General features: G+C 47.6%; 2 protein-coding genes across 2 annotated transcripts; both read right to left on the bottom strand.

Annotated features, from left to right (window-relative positions):
* On the bottom strand, nucleotides 1-7,228 carry LOC137380887 (uncharacterized protein DKFZp434B061-like). Its single transcript, XM_068053293.1, has 4 exons — nucleotides 6,737-7,228; nucleotides 5,013-5,881; nucleotides 2,793-2,938; nucleotides 1-500 (listed from the first exon to the last, which is right to left on the bottom strand). Exons 1-4 carry the CDS (start codon nucleotides 7,226-7,228, stop codon nucleotides 1-3), a joined length of 2,007 nt encoding a protein of 668 aa, XP_067909394.1.
* Nucleotides 7,229-7,368: 140 nt separating this feature from the next.
* On the bottom strand, nucleotides 7,369-17,221 carry LOC137380977 (phosphoglycerate mutase 1). Its single transcript, XM_068053392.1, has 3 exons — nucleotides 16,553-17,221; nucleotides 12,281-12,461; nucleotides 7,369-9,570 (listed from the first exon to the last, which is right to left on the bottom strand). Exons 1-3 carry the CDS (start codon nucleotides 16,964-16,966, stop codon nucleotides 9,401-9,403), a joined length of 765 nt encoding a protein of 254 aa, XP_067909493.1. The 5' UTR covers nucleotides 16,967-17,221; the 3' UTR covers nucleotides 7,369-9,400.
* Nucleotides 17,222-22,884: the final 5,663 nt, after the last annotated feature.

The raw sequence follows: 22,884 nt of genomic DNA, 5'->3' as shown, positions 1-22,884 counted from the left end.
TTATACATTTATTTTCTTTACAAAAAGTCGTTTTCTGGCATTAATCGGGGATTCAAACCCATTGCAGGGTGAAAGGTCAAATGGCATAGCCAAGTTGAACCTCCAGCTTGCTTCCTTTACATACATCCTACTGACTTGCCTCATGATTGTAAATGTAACAAAGGGAAATGTTTGCACACCTATCATTCCACCTTTTGATGCTGTAGGGTTGATTGCACAATCGGATGCTTCCCAGCAAGAAGTGACAATGATAGGGAGCTCAGGTGGGGAAATCCTAGGCCTATGGCCTGTGATTACTGGATCGAAGGTCATAGGCTGCTCGCCCACAATTTCCTGGGCCTGTCTTGCTTGTGCGCGCCACCCATCATTGGGAATGCCCAAGCTCGGAATCAGCCTGAACTTTTTGTGCTTTGGAACTGCTGGCAGCAGGCAACCCGGCAGCAGACATTTTCCATAGGCCTCTCCGACTGTGACATCATAGCGTTCCGCCTCAAGGACATCTTGTAGGAATAAAGGATTGTGGGTAAACATGCCCACTCAGGGTCAATTCAATGGATCAGAATTACCTTTTTAATATTACAGTATTCACAGCCCAGAACAGGCCATTCAGCCCAACGGGTCCATGCTGGTGTTTATGCTGCTCACGAGCCTCCCCCCACCCCCGGTCATCTTACCCTAACAACATATCAAAACATTGATTAAAATTATACAGTTACATTTTCAAATTTATTATCCCTTGAGGAATGCTACACATGGGTTCTCTCTTTCCACATTCTGAAATCGTTAAACAATTAACAAACAGTCTTTCGGATGAATTATTACTGAGGCCGCACCTGCCTCTCAGATGGGTGTAAAGGATCCCCATGGCACTACTTTGAAGAGCAGCAATGGAGTTCTCCCCGATATATTGGGACAATATTTATCCGGCCCTCACCCAACATCACAACAAAAAAATGATTAGGTCATTATCACATTGCTGCTTGTGGGACCTTGCAGTGTACAATTAGCTGCCACATTTTCTACATTACAACAGTGACTACACTTCAAAAAGTACTTAATCGGCTGTAAAGTGCTCTGGGACGTCCTGACATCATGAAAGGTGCGATAGAAATGCAAGTCCTTTCTTTCTTTCCCATTAAACAATATTTTAATAGTGAAGTAAGTTGGGATCCTAGTCTCAACTGTTTAAGGAAGCAATGAGGTCCCCAGTTTCAATTCTCTGGTCTGAGTTTGTCAGGTTAAAAATCAAGCTTCCTGCTCCCGATCAGTATCCAGGGATCCTGGCTGGAAGGGCATTCATGGACCTTGGGAGGGCACAGGTCAGCCTCAGCTGTGTTGCCCCAACACGCCAAAGTAATGCTTGTACAGCCTTCTGACAACAGACGTCTAGACTGACAGATGAAGATTGACCACTCTAGTGAGACACTGGGCAATGTCTATCCAATGAAGCCATGCTCCAATATAAGTCTGCATCTTCATAAAGTGTCAGAACACAGAAGGAGGCCATTCGGCCCATCGAGCCTGTGTCAGCTGTTTGAAAGAGCTATCCAACTAGTTCGACTCCCCGCTGCTCTTTCCACAAAGCCCTGCAAATCCTTCCTTCACAAGTATTTATCCAATTCCCTTTTGAAAGTTACTATTGAATCTGCTTCCACCGCCCTTTCAGGCAGCGCGTTCCAGATCACAACTCACTGTGTAAAAGTAATTCTCCTCATCTCACCCATGGTTCTGTGGCTTAGGAGGGAAGAAGGGGGAGAAGGGGGTAAGGTGGGATAGGAGGGAGAGAAGGGGCGAGGAGAAGGGAAGGGCTGAGGTAGGGAGGAGGGGGAGAAGGGAAGGGCTGAGGTCAAAAGACAATGGGAAAAAAAGTCATGCAAATCAACCTTATTTCCAATAGCTTGAGCTAAAAGAACAGATTGCCAACACTGTTCTCACAGCTACATTTATTCACAGGTTTGTGTTGTTACAGGAAGGTTTGGAATGCAAATATGAGCATACACTGAGCTCCAGGCCATGCTTGGGACACCATCAGTTCCTTACTGCGACACTCAGCAACCATCTCCAAGCGGCAACGTAGAGACAAAAAGGGATGGGTGGGGGGAAAAGAGAATTCAGTGATGACAAAGGATAGAGCCTCCTGGGTGCCTCTAGTGATGGAAACACAGCTGGGGGGGGGGGGGGGGGGGCCGGCATGGAAGGGGGGAATCTCAACACAGACGCACTGAAACTAACATCACTCCCAGCTCCTTCTTTCCTAAAAGAAATTCCAGGAGATAGCCTCTGAATTTAGGATTTGCACATGGTGTTCTTCCTCACCAGAGTAACAGGATCAAGGATTGTTTTATTGACGTGCTTGCCTCAGACCTTTGGTTGTGATGTTTGAAATTACAAGTCAGATGGAGGCCAATCAGCCCATCGTGATTGGTGTCAGTGCTATTTTAATGCTGATTTGCAGCGATATATTGAATTGCCTGGGTAACCTCTCTCGCCCATTCCTGATGTAACTCTGTCCAATTAGTGATCTGCTATTCAAACTGCCAGATAACTCTGACTCCATTTATAAATAGTTGTTCGCGCACGACTTGTCTGACGTCTTCCTTCATGCTAATTTATTCACTCATTAGTGAGTATTCCCCATTGAGGGTAGATACAGTGAATTCACTTCAATTGACCCGAGTGGTCAAGGACAGTTCATCGGACTGACTTGCAACACTCACTCCTAGATCTAAATGGGTGGTATAACTCCAGATGGTTCCTTAGTGAGGAGTTAAGCAAGTGCATTAAGGACTCACCTGGTTCCTTGCAATTGTTTGTCGGGCTTCCTAAAACCCCAGTGCTTTTACAGCCTAAGAAGCCTGGGGGTAAATGAGTGAGCTGGCATGTCCTGGGGGAATGAGTGAGGTGGCGTGTCCTGGGGGAATGAGTGAGATGGCGTGTCCTGGAGGAATGAGTGAGATGGCGTGTCCTGGGGGAATGAGTGAGATGGCGTGTCCTGGAGGAATGAGTGAGATGGCGTGTCCTGGGGGAATGAGTGAGCTGGCATGTCCTGGGGGAATGAGTGAGCTGACGTGTCCTGGAGGAATGAGTGAGATGGCGTGTCCTGGGGGAATGAGTGAGCTGGCGTGTCCTGGAGGAATGAGTGAGATGGCGTGTCCTGGGGGAATGAGTGAGATGGCGTGTCCTGGGGGAATGAGTGAGCTGGCATGTCCTGGGGGAATGAGTGAGATGGCATGTCCTGGGGGAATGAGTGAGATGGCATGTCCTGGGGGAATGAGTGAGATGGCGTGTCCTGGGGGAATGAGTGAAATGGCGTGTCCTGGGAGAATGAGTGAAATGGCGTGTCCTGGGGGAATGAGTGAAATGGCGTGTCCTGGGAGAATGAGTGAAATGGCGTGTCCTGGGGGAATGAGTGAGCTGGCGTGTCCTGGGGGAATGAGTGAGGTGGCGTGTCCTGGGGGAATGAGTGAGATGGCGTGTCCTGGGGGAATGAGTGAGCTGGCGTGTCCTGGGGGAATGAGTGAGCTGACGTGTCCTGGGGGAATGAGTGAAATGACATGTCCTGGGGGAATGAGTGAGCTGACGTGTCCTGGGGGAATGAGTGAGATGGCGTGTCCTGGGGGAATGAGTGAGCTGACGTGTCCTGGGGGAATGAGTGAGCTGGCGTGTCCTGGGGGAATGAGTGAGCTGACGTGTCCTGGGGGAATGAGTGAGCTGACGTGTCCTGGGGGAATGAGTGAGCTGACGTGTCCTGGGGGAATGAGTGAGATGGCGTGTCCTGGGGGAATGAGTGAGCTGACGTGTCCTGGGGGAATGAGTGAGCTGGCGTGTCCTGGGGGAATGAGTGAGCTGACGTGTCCTGGGGGAATGAGTGAGCTGGCGTGTCCTGGGGGAATGAGTGAGATGGCGTGTCCTGGGGGAATGAGTGAGGTGGCGTGTCCTGGGGGAATGAGTGAGATGGCGTGTCCTGGGGGAATGAGTGAGCTGACGTGTCCTGGGGGAATGAGTGAGCTGGCGTGTCCTGGGGGAATGAGTGAGATGGCGTGTCCTGGGGGAATGAGTGAGGTGGCGTGTCCTGGGGGAATGAGTGAGGTGGCGTGTCCTGGGGGAATGAGTGAGATGGCGTGTCCTGGGGGAATGAGTGAGCTGGCGTGTCCTGGGGGAATGAGTGAGATGGCGTGTCCTGGGGGAATGAGTGAGGTGGCGTGTCCTGGGGGAATGAGTGAGGTGGCGTGTCCTGGGGGAATGAGTGAGGTGGCGTGTCCTGGGGGAATGAGTGAGGTGGCGTGTCCTGGGTGAATGAGTGAGATGGCGTGTCCTGGGTGAATGAGTGAGATGGCATGTCCTGGGGGAATGAGTGAGCTGGCATGTCCTGGGGGAATGAGTGAGCTGGCGTGTCCTGGGGGAATGAGTGAGGTGGCGTGTCCTGGGGGAATGAGTGAGATGGCGTGTCCTGGGGGAATGAGTGAGATGGCGTGTCCTGGGGGAATGAGTGAGCTGGCGTGTCCTGGGGGAATGAGTGAGGTGGCGTGTCCTGGGGGAATGAGTGAGGTGGCGTGTCCTGGGGGAATGAGTGAGATGGCGTGTCCTGGGGGAATGAGTGAGATGGCGTGTCCTGGGGGAATGAGTGAGCTGACGTGTCCTGGGGGAATGAGTGAAATGACATGTCCTGGGGGAATGAGTGAGATGGCGTGTCCTGGGGGAATGAGTGAGGTGGCGTGTCCTGGGGGAATGAGTGAGATGGCGTGTCCTGGGGGAATGAGTGAGATGGCGTGTCCTGGGGGAATGAGTGAGGTGGCGTGTCCTGGGGGAATGAGTGAGATGGCGTGTCCTGGGGGAATGAGTGAGATGGCGTGTCCTGGGGGAATGAGTGAGCTGACGTGTCCTGGGGGAATGAGTGAGCTGGCGTGTCCTGGGGGAATGAGTGAGGTGGCGTGTCCTGGGGGAATGAGTGAGATGGCGTGTCCTGGGGGAATGAGTGAGCTGACGTGTCCTGGGGGAATGAGTGAGATGGCGTGTCCTGGGGGAATGAGTGAGGTGGCGTGTCCTGGGGGAATGAGTGAGGTGGCGTGTCCTGGGTGAATGAGTGAGATGGCGTGTCCTGGGGGAATGAGTGAGCTGGCATGTCCTGGGGGAATGAGTGAGCTGGCGTGTCCTGGGTGAATGAGTGAGATGGCGTGTCCTGGGGGAATGAGTGAGCTGGCGTGTCCTGGGGGAATGAGTGAGCTGGCGTGTCCTGGGTGAATGAGTGAGATGGCATGTCCTGGGGGAATGAGTGAGCTGGCGTGTCCTGGGGGAATGAGTGAGCTGGCGTGTCCTGGGTGAATGAGTGAGATGGCATGTCCTGGGGGAATGAGTGAGGTGGCATGTCCTGGGGGAATGAGTGAGCTGGCGTGTCCTGGGTGAATGAGTGAGATGGCATGTCCTGGGGGAATGAGTGAGCTGGCGTGTCCTGGGGGAATGAGTGAGATGGCATGTCCTGGGGGAATGAGTGAGATGGCGTGTCCTGGGGGAATGAGTGAGATGGCGCGTCCTGGGGGAATGAGTGAGCTGGCGTGTCCTGGGTGAATGAGTGAGATGGCATGTCCTGGGGGAATGAGTGAAATGACATGTCCTGGGGGAATGAGTGAGATGGCGTGTCCTGGGGGAATGAGTGAGATGGCGCGTCCTGGGGGAATGAGTGAGCTGGCGTGTCCTGGGTGAATGAGTGAGATGGCATGTCCTGGGGGAATGAGTGAGATGGCGCGTCCTGGGGGAATGAGTGAGCTGGCGTGTCCTGGGGGAATGAGTGAGATGGCGTGTCCTGGGGGAATGAGTGAGATGGCGCGTCCTGGGGGAATGAGTGAGCTGGCGTGTCCTGGGTGAATGAGTGAGATGGCATGTCCTGGGGGAATGAGTGAAATGACATGTCCTGGGGGAATGAGTGAGATGGCGTGTCCTGGGGGAATGAGTGAGATGGCGTGTCCTGGGGGAATGAGTGAGCTGACGTGTCCTGGGGGAATGAGTGAAATGACATGTCCTGGGGGAATGAGTGAGATGGCGTGTCCTGGGGGAATGAGTGAGGTGGCGTGTCCTGGGGGAATGAGTGAGATGGCGTGTCCTGGGGGAATGAGTGAGGTGGCGTGTCCTGGGGGAATGAGTGAGATGGCGTGTCCTGGGGGAATGAGTGAGATGGCGTGTCCTGGGGGAATGAGTGAGCTGACGTGTCCTGGGGGAATGAGTGAGCTGACGTGTCCTGGGGGAATGAGTGAGATGGCGTGTCCTGGGGGAATGAGTGAGCTGACGTGTCCTGGGGGAATGAGTGAGATGGCGTGTCCTGGGGGAATGAGTGAGCTGACGTGTCCTGGGGGAATGAGTGAGCTGACGTGTCCTGGGGGAATGAGTGAGCTGACGTGTCCTGGGGGAATGAGTGAGCTGGCGTGTCCTGGGGGAATGAGTGAGCTGACGTGTCCTGGGGGAATGAGTGAGCTGGCGTGTCCTGGGGGAATGAGTGAGATGGCGTGTCCTGGGGGAATGAGTGAGGTGGCGTGTCCTGGGGGAATGAGTGAGATGGCGTGTCCTGGGGGAATGAGTGAGCTGACGTGTCCTGGGGGAATGAGTGAGATGGCGTGTCCTGGGGGAATGAGTGAGGTGGCGTGTCCTGGGGGAATGAGTGAGGTGGCGTGTCCTGGGTGAATGAGTGAGATGGCGTGTCCTGGGGGAATGAGTGAGCTGGCATGTCCTGGGGGAATGAGTGAGCTGGCGTGTCCTGGGTGAATGAGTGAGATGGCATGTCCTGGGGGAATGAGTGAGCTGGCGTGTCCTGGGGGAATGAGTGAGATGGCATGTCCTGGGGGAATGAGTGAGGTGGCGTGTCCTGGGTGAATGAGTGAGATGGCGTGTCCTGGGGGAATGAGTGAGCTGGCATGTCCTGGGGGAATGAGTGAGATGGCATGTCCTGGGGGAATGAGTGAGGTGGCGTGTCCTGGGTGAATGAGTGAGATGGCGTGTCCTGGGGGAATGAGTGAGCTGGCATGTCCTGGGGGAATGAGTGAGCTGGCGTGTCCTGGGTGAATGAGTGAGATGGCATGTCCTGGGGGAATGAGTGAGCTGGCGTGTCCTGGGGGAATGAGTGAGCTGGCGTGTCCTGGGGGAATGAGTGAGATGGCGTGTCCTGGGGGAATGAGTGAGATGGCGCGTCCTGGGGGAATGAGTGAGCTGGCGTGTCCTGGGTGAATGAGTGAGATGGCATGTCCTGGGGGAATGAGTGAGCTGGCGTGTCCTGGGGGAATGAGTGAGGTGGCGTGTCCTGGGGGAATGAGTGAGATGGCGTGTCCTGGGGGAATGAGTGAGCTGGCGTGTCCTGGGGGAATGAGTGAGATGGCATGTCCTGGGGGAATGAGTGAGCTGGCGTGTCCTGGGGGAATGAGTGAGCTGGCATGTCCTGGGGGAATGAGTGAGCTGGCATGTCCTGGGGGAATGAGTGAGCTGGCATGTCCTGGGGGAATGAGTGAGCTGGCGTGTCCTGGGGTAATTGCCCGGTGCTTCATTGATTTGAAAACCATCAGAAGTATTGATCACAGTGTGTGAGGTGATTGACACCAGAAGGGCTGAACATATGTGTCTCTTAGACAGGTAAATAGGATTGAGGGGGTTTCTTTGTAAATTAAGGTTCTATAAGATGGCATTTTTACACTAAAGTCTCAGTCTTCAGGTCTCAGTCCATGGTTTTATTCTAGTTCCTTCAGTAGAAGTGTCGAGTTCTGTGTCTAGTGTACATGGAAGGCCAAGTCTGTGAGTTTGGAAAGTTGTAACTTTGAGACAGAGAAAGGTGATAGAAGTCAAGACTGCAGCTATACCATCCAGATAAAAGTTTGTCACTTAGATCAAGGCAGGCTATAATTAAGCTGGCTAGTCCAGATACAGGCCCCAGCATGGAAGCTGGATTCTTCCAGGAGCAGAGGATCCAGGAGCAATGGAAAATCCCTCTACAGACGGAGGTTCATCACTCTGACATCTCGGAAGATCCAACACCACCCTCTCCGAATTATCGTGACACAGCCGAACTGCCTTTTCAGCTCTGTTATCTTTTTCCTGAATTATCCCAAACTATTAATTTCTTGTATACACCATGTTTAAGTGCCACTAGCTGTGGTTACTAAACAATTGTCAAGAAAGCGTTAATTCATCCCCTCAGTAATGTGTGTGGATCCTGGCAGGACTTTGGCCTTGTAAGTGTTAATATAATCTGAACTGGTTGATGTAAGACATAACTTTAAGCATCATTAACTCCTAGAAATACACTGGCTGATAAAGCCCAGAATGTTAATTAGAATGAAATAGTATTTACACCACAGAAACAGGCCATTCAGCCCACTGGTCTATGCTCCACCTGAGCCTCCTCATCTCACCCTATCAACAGATCCTTCAATTCCTTTCTCCCTCGTGTTTATCCATCTTCCTCTTAAAAGCATCTATTCGATTCACCTCAACCACTCTCTGTGGTAGTGAGTTCACCATTCTCACTACTCTCTGAGTAAAGAGGTTTCTCCTGAATTCCCCATTGGATTTATTAGTAACTATCAGAACCTTAATGAGAAGTTACAGTAAAGGGGCTAAGGATTCATCTGGTGCCGTTGATGAAATTTCTTGTCAGGATTCCAGTGTTCTTATACACCAAAGGTTAACTTTTCCATGCCTATAATGACTGTATCTTAAGTTAAACGCAGCTTAAGCTCTTCTCACTGCTAGTCCGCAACAAAGATACATTATGCTACGTTGAGCCCAATGGTGCCTTATCATAAATCTGAAATACAGTTTATTGTCTACTCTGTGATAAGTCCACATGCCTGGCTAATAGCAGTGAAAGAATCTACTTGTTAAGCACATTGTACTCTCTCCTGTTCAGTATCTTGATATCTCTTGAGTTGAGCTCAGAGTTAATTAGGGAAGATGATGGCTAAGCTGGGTTTGCTGTGCCTTCAATCTGAGCCAATGTACAAAGGAGAGCTCCACTGCCAAGTAAATAAGATTCATTCCTAGACATTAATCTAAATATATTTCTTATGGAGGAACGGCTTAGCACTTTACTGCTCACAGGCATGAATGAAGACTGGCCACTTGAGCGACAGCTCTCAATGGCCAAATCCAACACGATTCACTACAGGCTAGCGAGGAGGAGAAGGAGGGTAAAGGAGAATCGGGAGGAGGAGAGAGAAAAGATAGGAGGAGGTGCAGAGGAACTACTGAGCATGCTCAATAAGCACAGTGTGAGATGGGAAATACAGTTCCTCGCTAATGATAACTGATATGCTGCCATGGTTTCCCCAAACACTTATATAGAATTTATTTTTCTTTTAAGAAGCTATATCATGGAATACTTGTGATCTTCGTACTAGTGTGTGCCCTTCCTCCATGTCGCTCTTCATTTTTTTGCTTTCCCCTGAGCTGCCACAGCAGCCATTGCTGCCTTCACAGTCTCCTCGTCTCCCAGGAACTGCATGGGTTTGACCGGCTTCAGGTTCTTGTCCAGCTCGTACATGATGGGAATTCCTGTTGGGAGGTTCAGTTCCATGATGGCTTCCTCAGACATGCCTACCAATCAAAGAACAGATCAAATCATTCGGGACATAGTACAGGAGGAAGCCATTCAGCCCCTTGAGCCTCTTTAGCCATTCAATTAGAACATGACTCCAACTCAACTCCATCTACCTGCCTTAGTTCTGTAACCCTTATTACCCTTACCCAACAAAAATCTATCAATCTCTGTTTTGAAATTTTCTATTGAATCCCCCAGCCTCAACAACTTTTTGGTGGCGTGTGTTCCAGATTTCCCCCACCCGTTGTGTGAAGGAGTGCTTCTTGACTTCATTCCTGGCCTATCTCTAATTTTAAGGTTATGCCCCCTTGTTGGACTCTCCCACCAGAGGAAGTAGTTTGTCTCTATCAACCCTTGCTTTCATCGTCTCATATACCTCAATTAATTCACCCTTTAATTGCCTATACTCAAGGGAATACAAGCCAAGTCGATGCAACCTAAAATTAACCCTTTTTGTCCCGGTATCAGTCTGATGAGTGTGTGCTTCACCCCCTCTGAGGTCGATATATCCTTCCTGAACTGAACATACTGATGTGATCGAACCAGAGCTCGATACACTGGAAGCATAACTTCCTCCCTTTTGTATTCCAGCACCTTTAAACCCCGTCCCCCCCACCAGCCCCCGCCTTGAGATAAAGGCTAACATTCCATTAGCCTCTTAAATTCTTTTTTTGTATCTGTCTACATTGCCTGGTCTGTATAAATGAATGAATGAATGTGAAATTCTTCCTGGCTTTCTGACGAGTCCATGCGAGACATAGTTGGCAATCAAACACATTTCACAATAACACAACCATGGCAACCATAACCCTTCCACACACAAACCAAAACCTGAAAGGAACTGAAATAAACCTTTTTTGAAAAAAGGTTGTAACTAAAAGTTCAACAAATTGAAGTACCTGTATAAATATTTACAAATGCAAGTTCTAACTGAAATTGTCACCAAGTTGATGGCCTACTCAAGTGCCAGGCCTGTGCAAAGCCTGGGACTCAAGTACTGAACAGGCTGAGTTAGAGATGTCAACAGCTGGAGCCAACTCAGTTGCAAAATATCTTTGTCCTTGAGCAACTCGATGGCAGATCAGTTATTGGAGTATCCAAGCTCCCTGCCCTGGTGTGCTATTTAACTATGGAGCTTTGGAGGCCGGATAATCCCTGAAATTCCATGGGAGTCCTCCCATCTGGCACCGTAATGGAACCCCCAGAGAAAGAGTATAAACAGCTGGGAGACAGAGGAATCCCCATTGGATTTAAGATGCATTTTAAAAACAGTCCATATTAATCTGCTTAAATCTCAAGTTGTGTCAACTAACAGGTATAGGTTCCAAAAGAACTTGCATTTGTCTTTAATGATCTCAGAACATCCCAAAGTGCTTTCCAACCAATGAAGTGCAGTCACTGTTGTAATGTAGGGAAACGCGGCAACCAATTTGTGCACAGCAAGCTCCCACAAACAAAAATGTGATGATGACCAGATAATCTGTTTTTTGTGATGTTGGTTGAGGGATAAATATTGGCCAGGATCTTGGGGAGAACTCCCCTGCTCTTCTTCGAAATAATGTCATGGGTTCTTTTATGTTCACCCGAGAGGGCAGACGCCACATCTGAAGGACGGCACCTCTGACAGTGCAGCACTCTCTCAGTACTGCACTGGGAGTGTCAGCCTGGATTCTGTGCTCAAGTCTCTGGAGTGGGGCTTGAACCCAAGGCTTTTTAATTTAGAGGTGAGGTGCTCCCCAACTAAGCCATGGATTTAGGATTCATCCACCAATGAAGTGAGAGGAACAGGAGATCGCCCCTTCTACGACCTCTCGGAAATAGTTTTGTTGGTTTAATTTCAGTCAGGGGGCAGCTTTGTGTTGTGGGTCCATGCCGCTGGAGGACAATGGGCCAAGTTCATCTTGCTACAGCCAACAACTGAGGAAAATCTTATCGCCTTGTTTTTTTTGCTGGATTTGAACCCATGCCTCGGAGGTGAAAGGTCTGTGTCTATTGCACTGCAAAATCCTATCTCAATGCTCTCATTATTATCTTATACATTCCCCACACACCAACCCAACCCCCATCCCCCATGGCATCCCATTCCACCCTCTACTTCCTATGCCAAACAGGACATTTCATCCCTGACCTTTGACAAGTTCCTGATCCTCCCACTCGAAGCAGTATGAAACAATCTTCTTTCCAATTTTTCAAACCTCTCCCCTCTGCATTTCACAGGATTTCCAAGGTTTGAAATCTTGGCCAAGCATTTCCACTTTGGCCGAGCACAAATCACACTCACAATTGCGATGGTTGATAGAAAGGATGAGGATTTTAAAACTAAGGCGTTATGGGAACAGGAATCAATGTAGGTCAGCGAGCACAGGGCTGATGAGTGAATGGGACTTGATGCGAGCTTGGAACTGGGGCAGCAGAGTTTTATGGAGGGTGGACGATGGGAGGCCGTGCACTGGAATAGTCAAATCTAGAGATAACGAAGACATGGATGAGGATTTCAGCAGCAGCTGAGCTGAGATGGGGGCTGAGACGGGTGATGAATGGAGGTGCAAAGAGGTGATCTTGGAGATGTTGAGGATATGGTGGGGGTGGGGGGAAGCACAGCTCAGGGTCAATTTGGAGATGAAACACTAAAGCTTTGGTCATGCTCAGGCCTGCTCATTGTACATGCAGGAAACAAAAATCACTCAACGCACAAAACTGGTGTACCTTCCAGATGTTTTACAATCCCCCTCAGGCTGTTTCCATGAGCTGCAACGAGCACCCGTTTCCCAGCTTTAATCTGTGGCACAATCTCCTCATCCCAGAAGGGCAGGGCACGGGCAATCGTATCCTTCAGACTCTCACAGGAGGGCAGCTCATCCTCCGATAGATCAGCATAGCGACGATCCTAGGGGAGGAAGCACACCTTTAGATACCAAGAACTGTAGCCAGTACCGGTGTGTTTCTTGCAAAGGGGAAGCTGTGTACCTCTTTATTTAACTGGCTTTTTTGATTGAAGTTGTGGCCTCAGTTTAACTTGACATCTGAAAAATGGCACCTCTGACAATGCAGCACTCCCTCAGTACTATATCGGGAGTGTCAGCCTAGATTACATGCTCAAGCCTCTGGAGTAGGAATTGAGCCCACAACCTTCTGATTTAGAGGCAAGAGAGCTATCCAGTGACCTGTAGCTGACACAGAAAGGTTTGTGTGTTTGAAATAAATTGCTGGTCACACTGAATGAAGAATGTGAATGCAAAGAGATGAACTGTGAGGCAAAGAAAGAGACAGAAAGAGGTGGAGACAGAGTGAGACGGAAACAGAGAGAGGCGGAAACAGAGAGAGAGAGACAGAGCAAGGCGGAGACAGAGAGAGTCAGAGTAAGGCGGAGACAGAGAGAGAGACAGAGAGAGACGGAAACAGAGAGAGAGAGAGACAGAGCGAGGCGGAGACAGAGAGAGTCAGAGTAAGGCGGAGACAGAGACAGAGAAAGGCGGAGACATAGAGAGTCAGAGTAAGGCGGAGACAGAGACAGAGAGACAGAGAAAGGCGAAGACAGAGAGAGAGACAGAGAGAGGCGGAGACAGAGAGAGGGACAGAGAGAGACGGAAACAGAGAGAGAGAGACAGAGCGAGGCGGAGACAGAGAGAGTCAGAGTAAGGCGGAGACAGAGACAGAGAGACAGAGAAAGGCGAAGACAGAGAGAGAGACAGAGAGAGGCGGAGACAGAGAGAGAGACAGAGAGAGACGGAAACAGAGAGAGAGAGACAGAGCGAGGCGGAGACAGAGAGAGAGACAGAGAGAGACGGAAACAGAGAGAGAGAGACAGAGCGAGGCGGAGACAGAGAGAGTCAGAGTAAGGCGGAGACAGAGAGAGACAGAGAAAGGCGGAGACAGAGAGAGAGACAGAGAGAGGCGGAGACAGAGAGAGAGAGAAGCAGTGAGACAGACACACAGAGAGAGGCAGACTCAGTGAGAGAGTGAGACAGTGAGACAAGGAGACAGAGCAAGAGTGAGAGAGAGAGACAGAGACAGAGACAGATCGAGAGAGAGACAGAGAAAGGCAAGGGAGATTTTAAAATACATCTGAGGGGGGCAGAAGATAAACTTGGTTCTATAGGGTCAGGAATTGCTTCAATTACTCTGTGGTAGTGGAACCATAAATACATTTTCTCTTTATTTTTAGAGATACAGCACTGAAACAGGCCCTTCGGCCCACCGAGTCTGTGCCGACCAACAATCACCCATTTGTAATAATCCTACATTAAGCCCATATTCCTACCACATCCCCCTACCTATACTAAGGGCAATTTATAATGGCCAATTTACCCTATCAACCTGCATGTCTTTGGCTGTGGGAGGAAACCGGAGCACCTGGCAAAAACCCACACAGTCACAGGGAGAACTAGCAAACTCCACACAGGCAGTACCCAGAATCGAACCCGGGTCGCTGGAGCTGTGAGGCTGCGGTGCTAACCACTGCACCACTGTGCTGCCCATTTTGTCCATCCTTGTCTCGGTCTCCCCATTTCTGACTCCCTTTGCCTGTCTCTCCTTCTCTGTGTGTCTCTCTTCCTAACGCCTACATATATTTTTCTGTTTTTTTCTCTCTCTTTCTGTCACAGTCTGTATCGCATTCTCTTTCTATGTCTTCCGCTCTGCCTCCACCTTTCTCTCTCTGATTTGCTACCTTACTCTGACGTCCTTGGTTCCCATCAGTCTGTTCTTTTCTCTATTTCTCTGTCTATTTCCATCTCTCTTTGTGTCTTTAGCTGTCTGTGTTTCTCCCCCTGCCCCAAACATTGTCCCAGTGTCCAAGGGAGCATGGCCTGGGGTTGGATGGGGAGGGTGGGGGTGTGGGGAAGGGAAGCTCAGATACTTGGCCCAGGCCTGATAAATCAGCAATGGATAGAATGATTGGTGAAGGAGGTTTTAGATATTAGATATTAAAGATATCAAGGCATATGGGGATAGTGCAGGGAAATGGTGTTGAGGTACAAGATCAGCCATGACCTGGTTGAATGGCGAAGCAGGTTCGAGGGGCCGAATGGCCTACTCCTACTCCTATTTCCTATGTTTGGCTGCTGTATGTGTTTGCGAGTGTGTGAGTCACGATATACATGCACACACAATAAATATATATACACCTGCATTCTCTCACCAAATATATGATAAATATACAGAATATTGAGTTACATATCACTTTAGGAATGATTTAGAAATAATAGAGAAAAAAGCAACATTATATTGCATTCAGCTATTTTAAATATTGTTAATTAATGCATATATTCACTATGTAATGCATGTATAGACAATGCCATGTATAGGATGCTATTTATGGCTTGCATATATAATACAATCAATCTGCATACACTGTGCAGATTCATTAACATTAATGTTGTAATTAATGCAGTGTTATTGATTCCTGACTGAAAAGGTGAGCTGTTTGTTATGGTGGGCAGAACTGAAGTCAGTAACAGCTGGGAAAAGGAAATTTACTGCTCAGTTATAGAAAAAATGCACCGCACAGGAGCTCAATTAACAATTGGATGAGAAAGTTCACAGAAACTGAGTCAGTGAATGACAAAGCACAATCAGGAAGGTTTCAAATCAGAGAGGAGACTGCGGCCATTGGAAAATCGGATTAAACAATGTATTACAAAAGTTGGTGATAATGTTGAAGTCTAGAAATTTGACCTGTATTCTGTTAAAACTTTCACATGCAGTTTACAGTTTTCTTCTATCATGCGTAAATCCAAAGTTATTAAAATTTTAATTTGTACAAGCGACTTTATTAAACATCCTGTAAATGATATACAATGCATATGTACATTATATAATCTATGTGTACACTAAAGCAAATATACACTATTAAATGGACACATACATGATGTCATTCATATATCCATTATTAATTTATGTATAGAAAAAGAAAATGGGTGAAATTCATGGAAAGTCCTTCAGCATCTGAAACTGACCCAACATCTCAGGAAAATGCCCTTCATTGGCAGGAGTCTCCTCCCCGTCTCCTGCTTTCCTGTTGAAATATTAAGCTGCCTGTTCTATTTCAGCTTTTCTTTGCGTTCTTCTACAAAATCCATCCTCCCATCTCGTTATTCATTTATCCACTGCTATTTCTATTCAAGATTTATCATTTCGTACAAACATTGAGTAAATCAATTTTATTACTTAATGTATGCATCATTTTTATGCCAGTATTATAAATGTATCTATAAATATGCATATATTACTATTAATTATATATTATTAATGCATACATAATATAATGTGTACATATTATTGATGTATATTAATTATTATTTGATGTGTATATCTATTATTTAGAGTACATATTTAGTTTATTTTTATTCATATTGTATATATTATTTAGCATATGCATTGCCTAATGTATATTATATTAGTTAATATATATATAAAATGTATGCATGCATTATTTAATACATCAGTTAACATGCGTATTACACAGTATATACGCACATGCTTTCTCTATTCATTTCCAGGATATGGGCATCACTGTGAAGATCAGCATTTATTGCTCATCCCTAACTGCCCTTGTGAAGGTGGTGAGACTGCAACTACAACTGAGTGGCTTGTGAGACCATTTCAGAGGGCAGTTAAGATTCAACCACCTTGCTGTGTCTCTGGAGTCACATGTAGGCCAGACCAGGTTAGGACGGCAGATTTCCCTCCATAAAGGACATTAATGAACCAGATGGGTTTTTTTTTACTTGATAATCCACTAGTTCCATTGTCACTATCACTGAGACTAGTATTTTTTTTTAAATTTAGGATGTATCTAATTAACTGAATTGAAATGCCTTAACTGTTCTGATAGGATTTGAATTCATGTTTCCAGATTATTGGTCTGTACCTCTGGATTACTAGTCTGATAACATAACCACTATGTCCATTCCAATCTACATATTATATATAATGAATGTATAGATTATTTAATGTGTGTCTATCTGTTAATTTGACCTTGCTGATGATGGAGTAGAAGTCATGGTCCGATTCCATAGGCGGAGGGGGGACATCGAAGGATCTCCTCCAGATCTTCACTTGCTGTTCCCCATGCTTGGCCGCGGTCTCTGCCTTGTTCAGGCCGGTCAGACCCCCGTAGTGCCTCTCGTTAAGCCGCCAGGACCTGACCACAGGGAGCCACATCTGATCAATGCCACCCAGCACCGCCCAGAGGGTGCGGATCGCTCGCTTCAGCACGGAAGTGTAGCAGATGTCGAACTGGTAACCAGCATCGCTCAAAGCCCGAGCCCCCCTGGCCGCCTCCTGAACCCCGGTCTCGGACAGGTCAGCATCGAACCAGCCACAGAAACGGTTCTCCTGGTTCCAGGTGCTCTCACCGTGCCGGATCAGTACCAGCCTGTGAGCTGCCATCACTCGGGGAAGCTCCGATCTGCAGATTAAAATCTCTCTTCTCTTAGTCCGTTTATTCCTTTTCTCCTTCCCTTTTATTTTCTCTTTCTCTCTCTCTCTCTCTGTTTATTCCTCTCTGTCTCTTTCCTTCTGTTGCTTTCTCCAATTGCTCTCTTTTTTTCTCTCTCTCTCAATCTCTCCTGGTGTCTGCAATAATCTGCATCACCGTCAACTAGAGTGAAAAGAGACACAAACCCTGCACGTAATGAGGGCACAGCGACCTTCAGCAGCAGAATGAAAAGGCTGTACCCTATTTACCAGCTTATAGCTGGATTCAAACATATAAGTAACAATTTCCTATTTGTAAAATCTGGGGAAGAAATTGAATTATTTTCAAATATTTATATTTTATTTTAAATATATATATAGACTCCTCTCCTGAAAATGCTGACTGCTTGCAGGGGGAAAGGGTTCCCAGAGTATTGAGCAGGAGATGGACTGGCCAGACAGGATAAGGGAGATTTCCTGTAGCATTGTATTGTTTTTAATTTATTAATTCTTTCATATCACTGGCTAGGCCAGCATTTGTTGCCCAACACTAATTACCCTTGAGAAGGTGGTGGTGAGCTGCCTTCTTGAACCGCTGCAGTCCATGTGAGGTAGGTACACCCACAGTGCTGTAAGGAAGGGAGTTCCAGGATTTTGACCCAGCGACAGTGAAGGAACGGCGATATAGTTCCAAGTCAGGATGCTGTGTGACTTGGAGGGGAACTTGCAGTTGCTAGTGTTCCCATGCATTTGCTGCCCTTGTCCTTCTAGTTGGTAGAAGTCGCAGGTTTGGAAGGTGCTGTCGAAGGAGCCTTGGTGCGTTGCTGCAGTGCATCTTGTAGATGGTACACACTGCTGCCACTGTGCGTCGGTGGTGGAGGGAGTGAATGTTTGTGGATTGGGTGCCAATCAAGCGGGCTGCTTTGTCCTGGATGGTATCGAGCTTCTTGAGTGTTGTTGGAGCTGCACCCATCCAGGCAAGTGAAGAGTATTCCATCACACTCCTGACTTCTGCCTTGTAGATGGTGGACAGGCTTTGGGGAGTCAGGAGGTGAGTTACTCACCTCAGGATTCCAAGCCTCTGACCTGCTCTTGTAGCCACGGTATTTATATGGCTACTCCAGTTCAGTTTCTGGTCAATGGTAACCCCTAGGATGTTGATAGTGGGGGATTCAGCGGTGGTAATTCCATTGAATGTCAAGGGGAGATGGTCATTGGCGTGAATGTTACTTGCTGTTTATCAGCCCAAGCCTGAATGTCATCCAGACCTGCTGTATTATCAGCCTCCTTTTTCAGTAAGAATCCCTCCCAGTGGAACTGCAGTGCCGGTGTTCTGCGGTACCTTTCCCACATGCCCAACCTACATGGGACAGACAGTGAGTGCTGACTGTGAGGGCAGAGAATGATATATCCAGCCTGGAAATATCCAGACCTGATGGTCACACACATCATGCATCTTCCACCAGGATTCCCTGAATGGCCATCAGGAACAGCACATCACAGCCAATGAAGTACTTTTCGAAGTGTAGTTAATATGGGCGACACAGTGGCGCAGTGGTTAGCACTGCAGCCTCACAGCTCCAGGGAACCAGGTTCAATTCTGGGCACTGCCTGGGTGGAGTTTGCAAGTTCTCCCTGTGACCACATGGGTTTTCGTCGGGTGCTCTGGTTTCCTCCCACAGCCAAAGACTTGCAGGTTAATAGGCTGTTGTATAATTGCTCCTAGTGTAGGTAGGTGGTAGGGAATATGGGATTACTACAGGGCTAGTATAAATGGGTGGTCGTTGGTTGGCACAGACTTAGTGGGCCAAAGGGCCTGTTTCAGCGCTGTATCTCTAAAGAAAAAATGTGTTGCGCTGAGGAAATGTGGCAGCCAATTTGCACACAGCAATGAGATATTGACTATATCATCTGTCTTAGTGATATCAGCCAAAGGATAAACATTAGCCAGGACATCTAGAACAGCTCCTCTGCCCTTCTTCGAATAGTGCCATGGGATGTTTAACATAATAGGGTATTCAGATTACTGTCTCATTTGAAAGACAGTACCTCGGACTCTCTCTGAGCGTGTCAGCCTGGGTAATTTGTTCAATGACTGGAGTGCGACTCAAACCCACAACCTTTTGACTCAGAGGAGAGAGTGCGACCCACCCAGCGACAGCTGATACAGCTATTCATGTATCTTAATAAATGCCCAATGGACAACATATAAAATCAATAATCCTTCATCAGATTACACTGATATTTGTTATCAAGTTTCGTTTTGCTCGGAAGAGCTGCAAAAGGGGTTGATGAACAATTGAGAATTAAGTATAGATATTAGCCATGTCTATATTGCTAGATAATACAGCCTTTTCCTGAATAGATATTTGATTTATAGTAATTGCACATAGTTTTCTATGTAATATATAGACATCATTTAATATACAGTATATCTTTAATATGAAGAGAATTAATATATATTTACTGCATAATCATATAAATTCTCCATATTATTTAAGGTATATATTATTTTAGGTAGAATTATTCATGTAGATATATTTTTAATAGATATATAGAGAGACGCTGCTGTTTGAAGATTCACTGTCGATCGTTGTACCTGCACTGTCTTGGGACGTGCGGGCATTGGAATATTTCGTGTTTGGAGTTTAAGGCTTTAAAAAAGGGGGCATCTTTTTGAGAGTTCTCGCTTGTGGTCGATTGTAAACAGTTTAGGGGCTGTTTCTGCATTGCAGTCAGACGCCGAGTCAGACATGTCTGTGCGTTTACAGGCGAGCTCAAAGCGAGCAACTCACGGTGCAGGGAGAGCACTAAACTGGCAAGGCAAACAATAACATCTACACTGCCTGTGCAAAAATCCTTATTTTGTTTCTATATTTTTTTAAACAAAACAATTTGGCAAAATACAAAAACCGCATCGCCTTAAGATAATGACTCTATGATTTTAAAAAATGACAATTTTAACATGTTTGCAACATTAGTGCAAATAATCACTCATGTAAAATTAACTTTCAAACACAGAGACTGAATAATTTCAATCAGACGCTGAGATTACTAAAGCTGATCGCAGCACCGTGAACAGACACCGTAATTGCATGTATACAATACGTCCACAACCTATAAGTCACCAGCTTATTCCATCAATTACGCTGTTTCCAGCTGTATCATTGCTATTTAAACTGTTTCACTTCATCTTTGTGAAGCTAGCAGGCACCTCGGTTCGTACTGAAGGGCTCAAATACCAGGGGACTGTGCTGAGATAGCTAATCTGAGCCAAATGGTGGAGGGTGAGAGCAGAACATCAATTTGCCTCAGTGCCACTGGGTTGGGGGTGGGGTGGGGGGGGGGGGGGGGTGGGGTAGTGAAGGAATTAGTCTCCAACAGAGGGAAATGGCAGCTCGATCGCAGGTCTCATACCAGAGACTTGAGCACAAAATCCAGGCTGTTGCTCCCAGTGCAGTACTGAGGGAGTGCTGCACTGTCAGAGGTGCAGTCTTTCAGATGAGACGTTAAACTGAGGCCCCATCTGCCCTCTCGGTTGGACGTAAAAGATCCCACAGTATGATTTCAACAGAAGAGCAGGGGAGTTCTCCCTTGTGTCCCGTCCAATATTTATCCCGCCAATCAACATCACTAAAACAGTTGATCTGGTCAATATCACATTGCTGTTCGTGGGAGCTTGCTGTGCATGAATTGGCTGCCACGTTTCCTAAATTACAAAACTGACAACACTTCAAAAGTACTTTATTGCTTACAAATTACTTTGGGACATTCTGCTATAAAAATGCAAGCTTTTCTTTACACCAAGAAAATAGAGAGTTTTACACATAGGCTGAGCAGGTTATTGGGTTCACCTGACAGAGGTCCTCTAGATCATGAAGGCTTACGATGTGGTAATTTGTGGTACATTGTTTCCACTGGTCAGTGAGACAGTGGTGAAAGGGCAGAAACTGAAGATAATCATAAAATGAATTAAAGGGTGGTTAAAATGTGAAATTCTCTGCCACAAAGTCCATAAATTCTTTGAAAAGGGACTTGGGTTTTTGCTTGAAGAAAAAATGTAAAGAATACAGACAGTGAGCAGGAGAGTGCAATTAGGCTCAAGTGGAGGATGATACAAGCGCGTAAATACGTGGGACCAGTTCAGGGTGGTGTCTGAGGCCCAACCATCTTCAGCTGCTTCATCAATGACCTGCCCTCCATCATAAGGTCAGAAGAGCGGATGTTTTCCGATGATTGTACAATGTTCAGCACCATTACCTTCCGGGAGCGGAAAGGAGGGGAGCGGACCTGTGAGGAGAATGTCGAGCAAGAGAAGAGAATAAATTGAGCCCGAGGATCGAGGCCCAATCACTTACCTTCCGGGAGCAGAGCGGACAGGAGTGGACCTGTGGGGAGAACGTCGAGCGAGAGAAGAGGATAAATTGTGCCCGAGGATTGAGGCCCAGTCACTTACCTTCCGGGAGTGGAGCGGAGAGGAGCGGACCTGTGGGGAGAATGCCGAGCGAGAGAAGACGATAAATTGAGCCCGAGGATCAAGGCCCTGTCATGTACCTCCTGGGAGCGGAGCGGAGAGGACAGGAGCGGACATGTGAGGAGAACGTCGAGCGAGAGAAGAGGATAAATTGAGCCCGAGGATCGAGGCCCAATCACTTACCTTCCGGGAGCGGAGCGGAGAGGAGTGGACCTGTGTGAGAGCAGTCCAGGTGCCCGGAGCTTGAAAATAAAAGTCAACAGTGACATCACAGGAAAGCTGCAAGGTGATTGGTTGGTGAGTAATAGCTGTTAGTGCACGGAAATAGCTTAACAAAAATCAGGGGAAAGTTCTTTTTTTAAATCTACCGTATAAGGGATAAGGTTGGTACGACTAAAATGCGTTTTTTTAAATTAGTGTAATTTATTAAGGACTTTAGATTGTAGTGGGTAGTGTTTGGAGTAGAACAAGGCCCCTAGCGTAATTAGTATTTTTTAATTAAAGGGAGTAAATAAGTAATCTAAAGGTAAGTCATGGCAGGAGAGCTCAGCCCCATGATGTGCTCCTCCTGCGCTATGTGGGAAATCAGGGACGCTTCCAGTGTCCCTGACGACCATATGTGCAGGAAGTGTATCCATCTGCAGCTACTGACTACCTGCATTATTGAACTGGAGCTGCGGGTGAACTCACTGTGGAGCATCCGCGATGCTGAGGATGTCGTGGATAGCACGTTTAGTGAGGTGGTCACACTGCAAGTAATGGCAGCACAGGCAGAAAAGGGATGGGTGACCACCAGGAGGTGTAGTAGGATCAGGCAGGTAGTGCAGGTGTCCCCTGTGGCCATTCCCCTCTCAAACAGATATACTGCTTTGGATACTGTTGAGGGGGATGGTCTGCCAGGGGAAAGCAGCAACAGCCAGGTTCATGGCACCATGGATGGCTCTGCTGCACAGCAAGGGAGGAAAAAGACTGGGAGAGCCATAGTGATAGGAGATTCAATTGTAAGGGGAACAGACAGGCGTTTCTGTGGCCGCAAACGTGACTCCAGGATGGTATGTTGCCTCCCTGGTGCTCAGGTCAAGGATGTCTCGGAGCGGCTGCAGGACATTCTGAAGGGGGAGGGTGAACAACCAGTGATCGTGCTACATGTCGGTACCAACGACATAGGTGAAAAGGGGATGAGATCCTGCAAGATGAATTTAAGGAGTTAGGAGCTAAATTAAAAAGCAGGACCTCAAAGGTAATAATCTCAGGATTACTTCCTGTGCCACCTGTTACTGAGTATAGAAACAGGAGAATAGACCAGATGAATGTGTGGCTGGAGAAATGGTGCAGGAGGGCGGGATTTAGATTTATAGGACATCGGGACTGGTTCTGGGGAAGGTGGGACCTGTACAAGCGGGGTGGGTTACACTCA

This window comes from Heterodontus francisci, chromosome 20 (assembly GCF_036365525.1).
Source record: "Heterodontus francisci isolate sHetFra1 chromosome 20, sHetFra1.hap1, whole genome shotgun sequence".
NCBI classification, from domain to species: domain Eukaryota; kingdom Metazoa; phylum Chordata; class Chondrichthyes; order Heterodontiformes; family Heterodontidae; genus Heterodontus; species Heterodontus francisci.
This window is presented reverse-complemented; position numbering and strand designations above follow the sequence as displayed.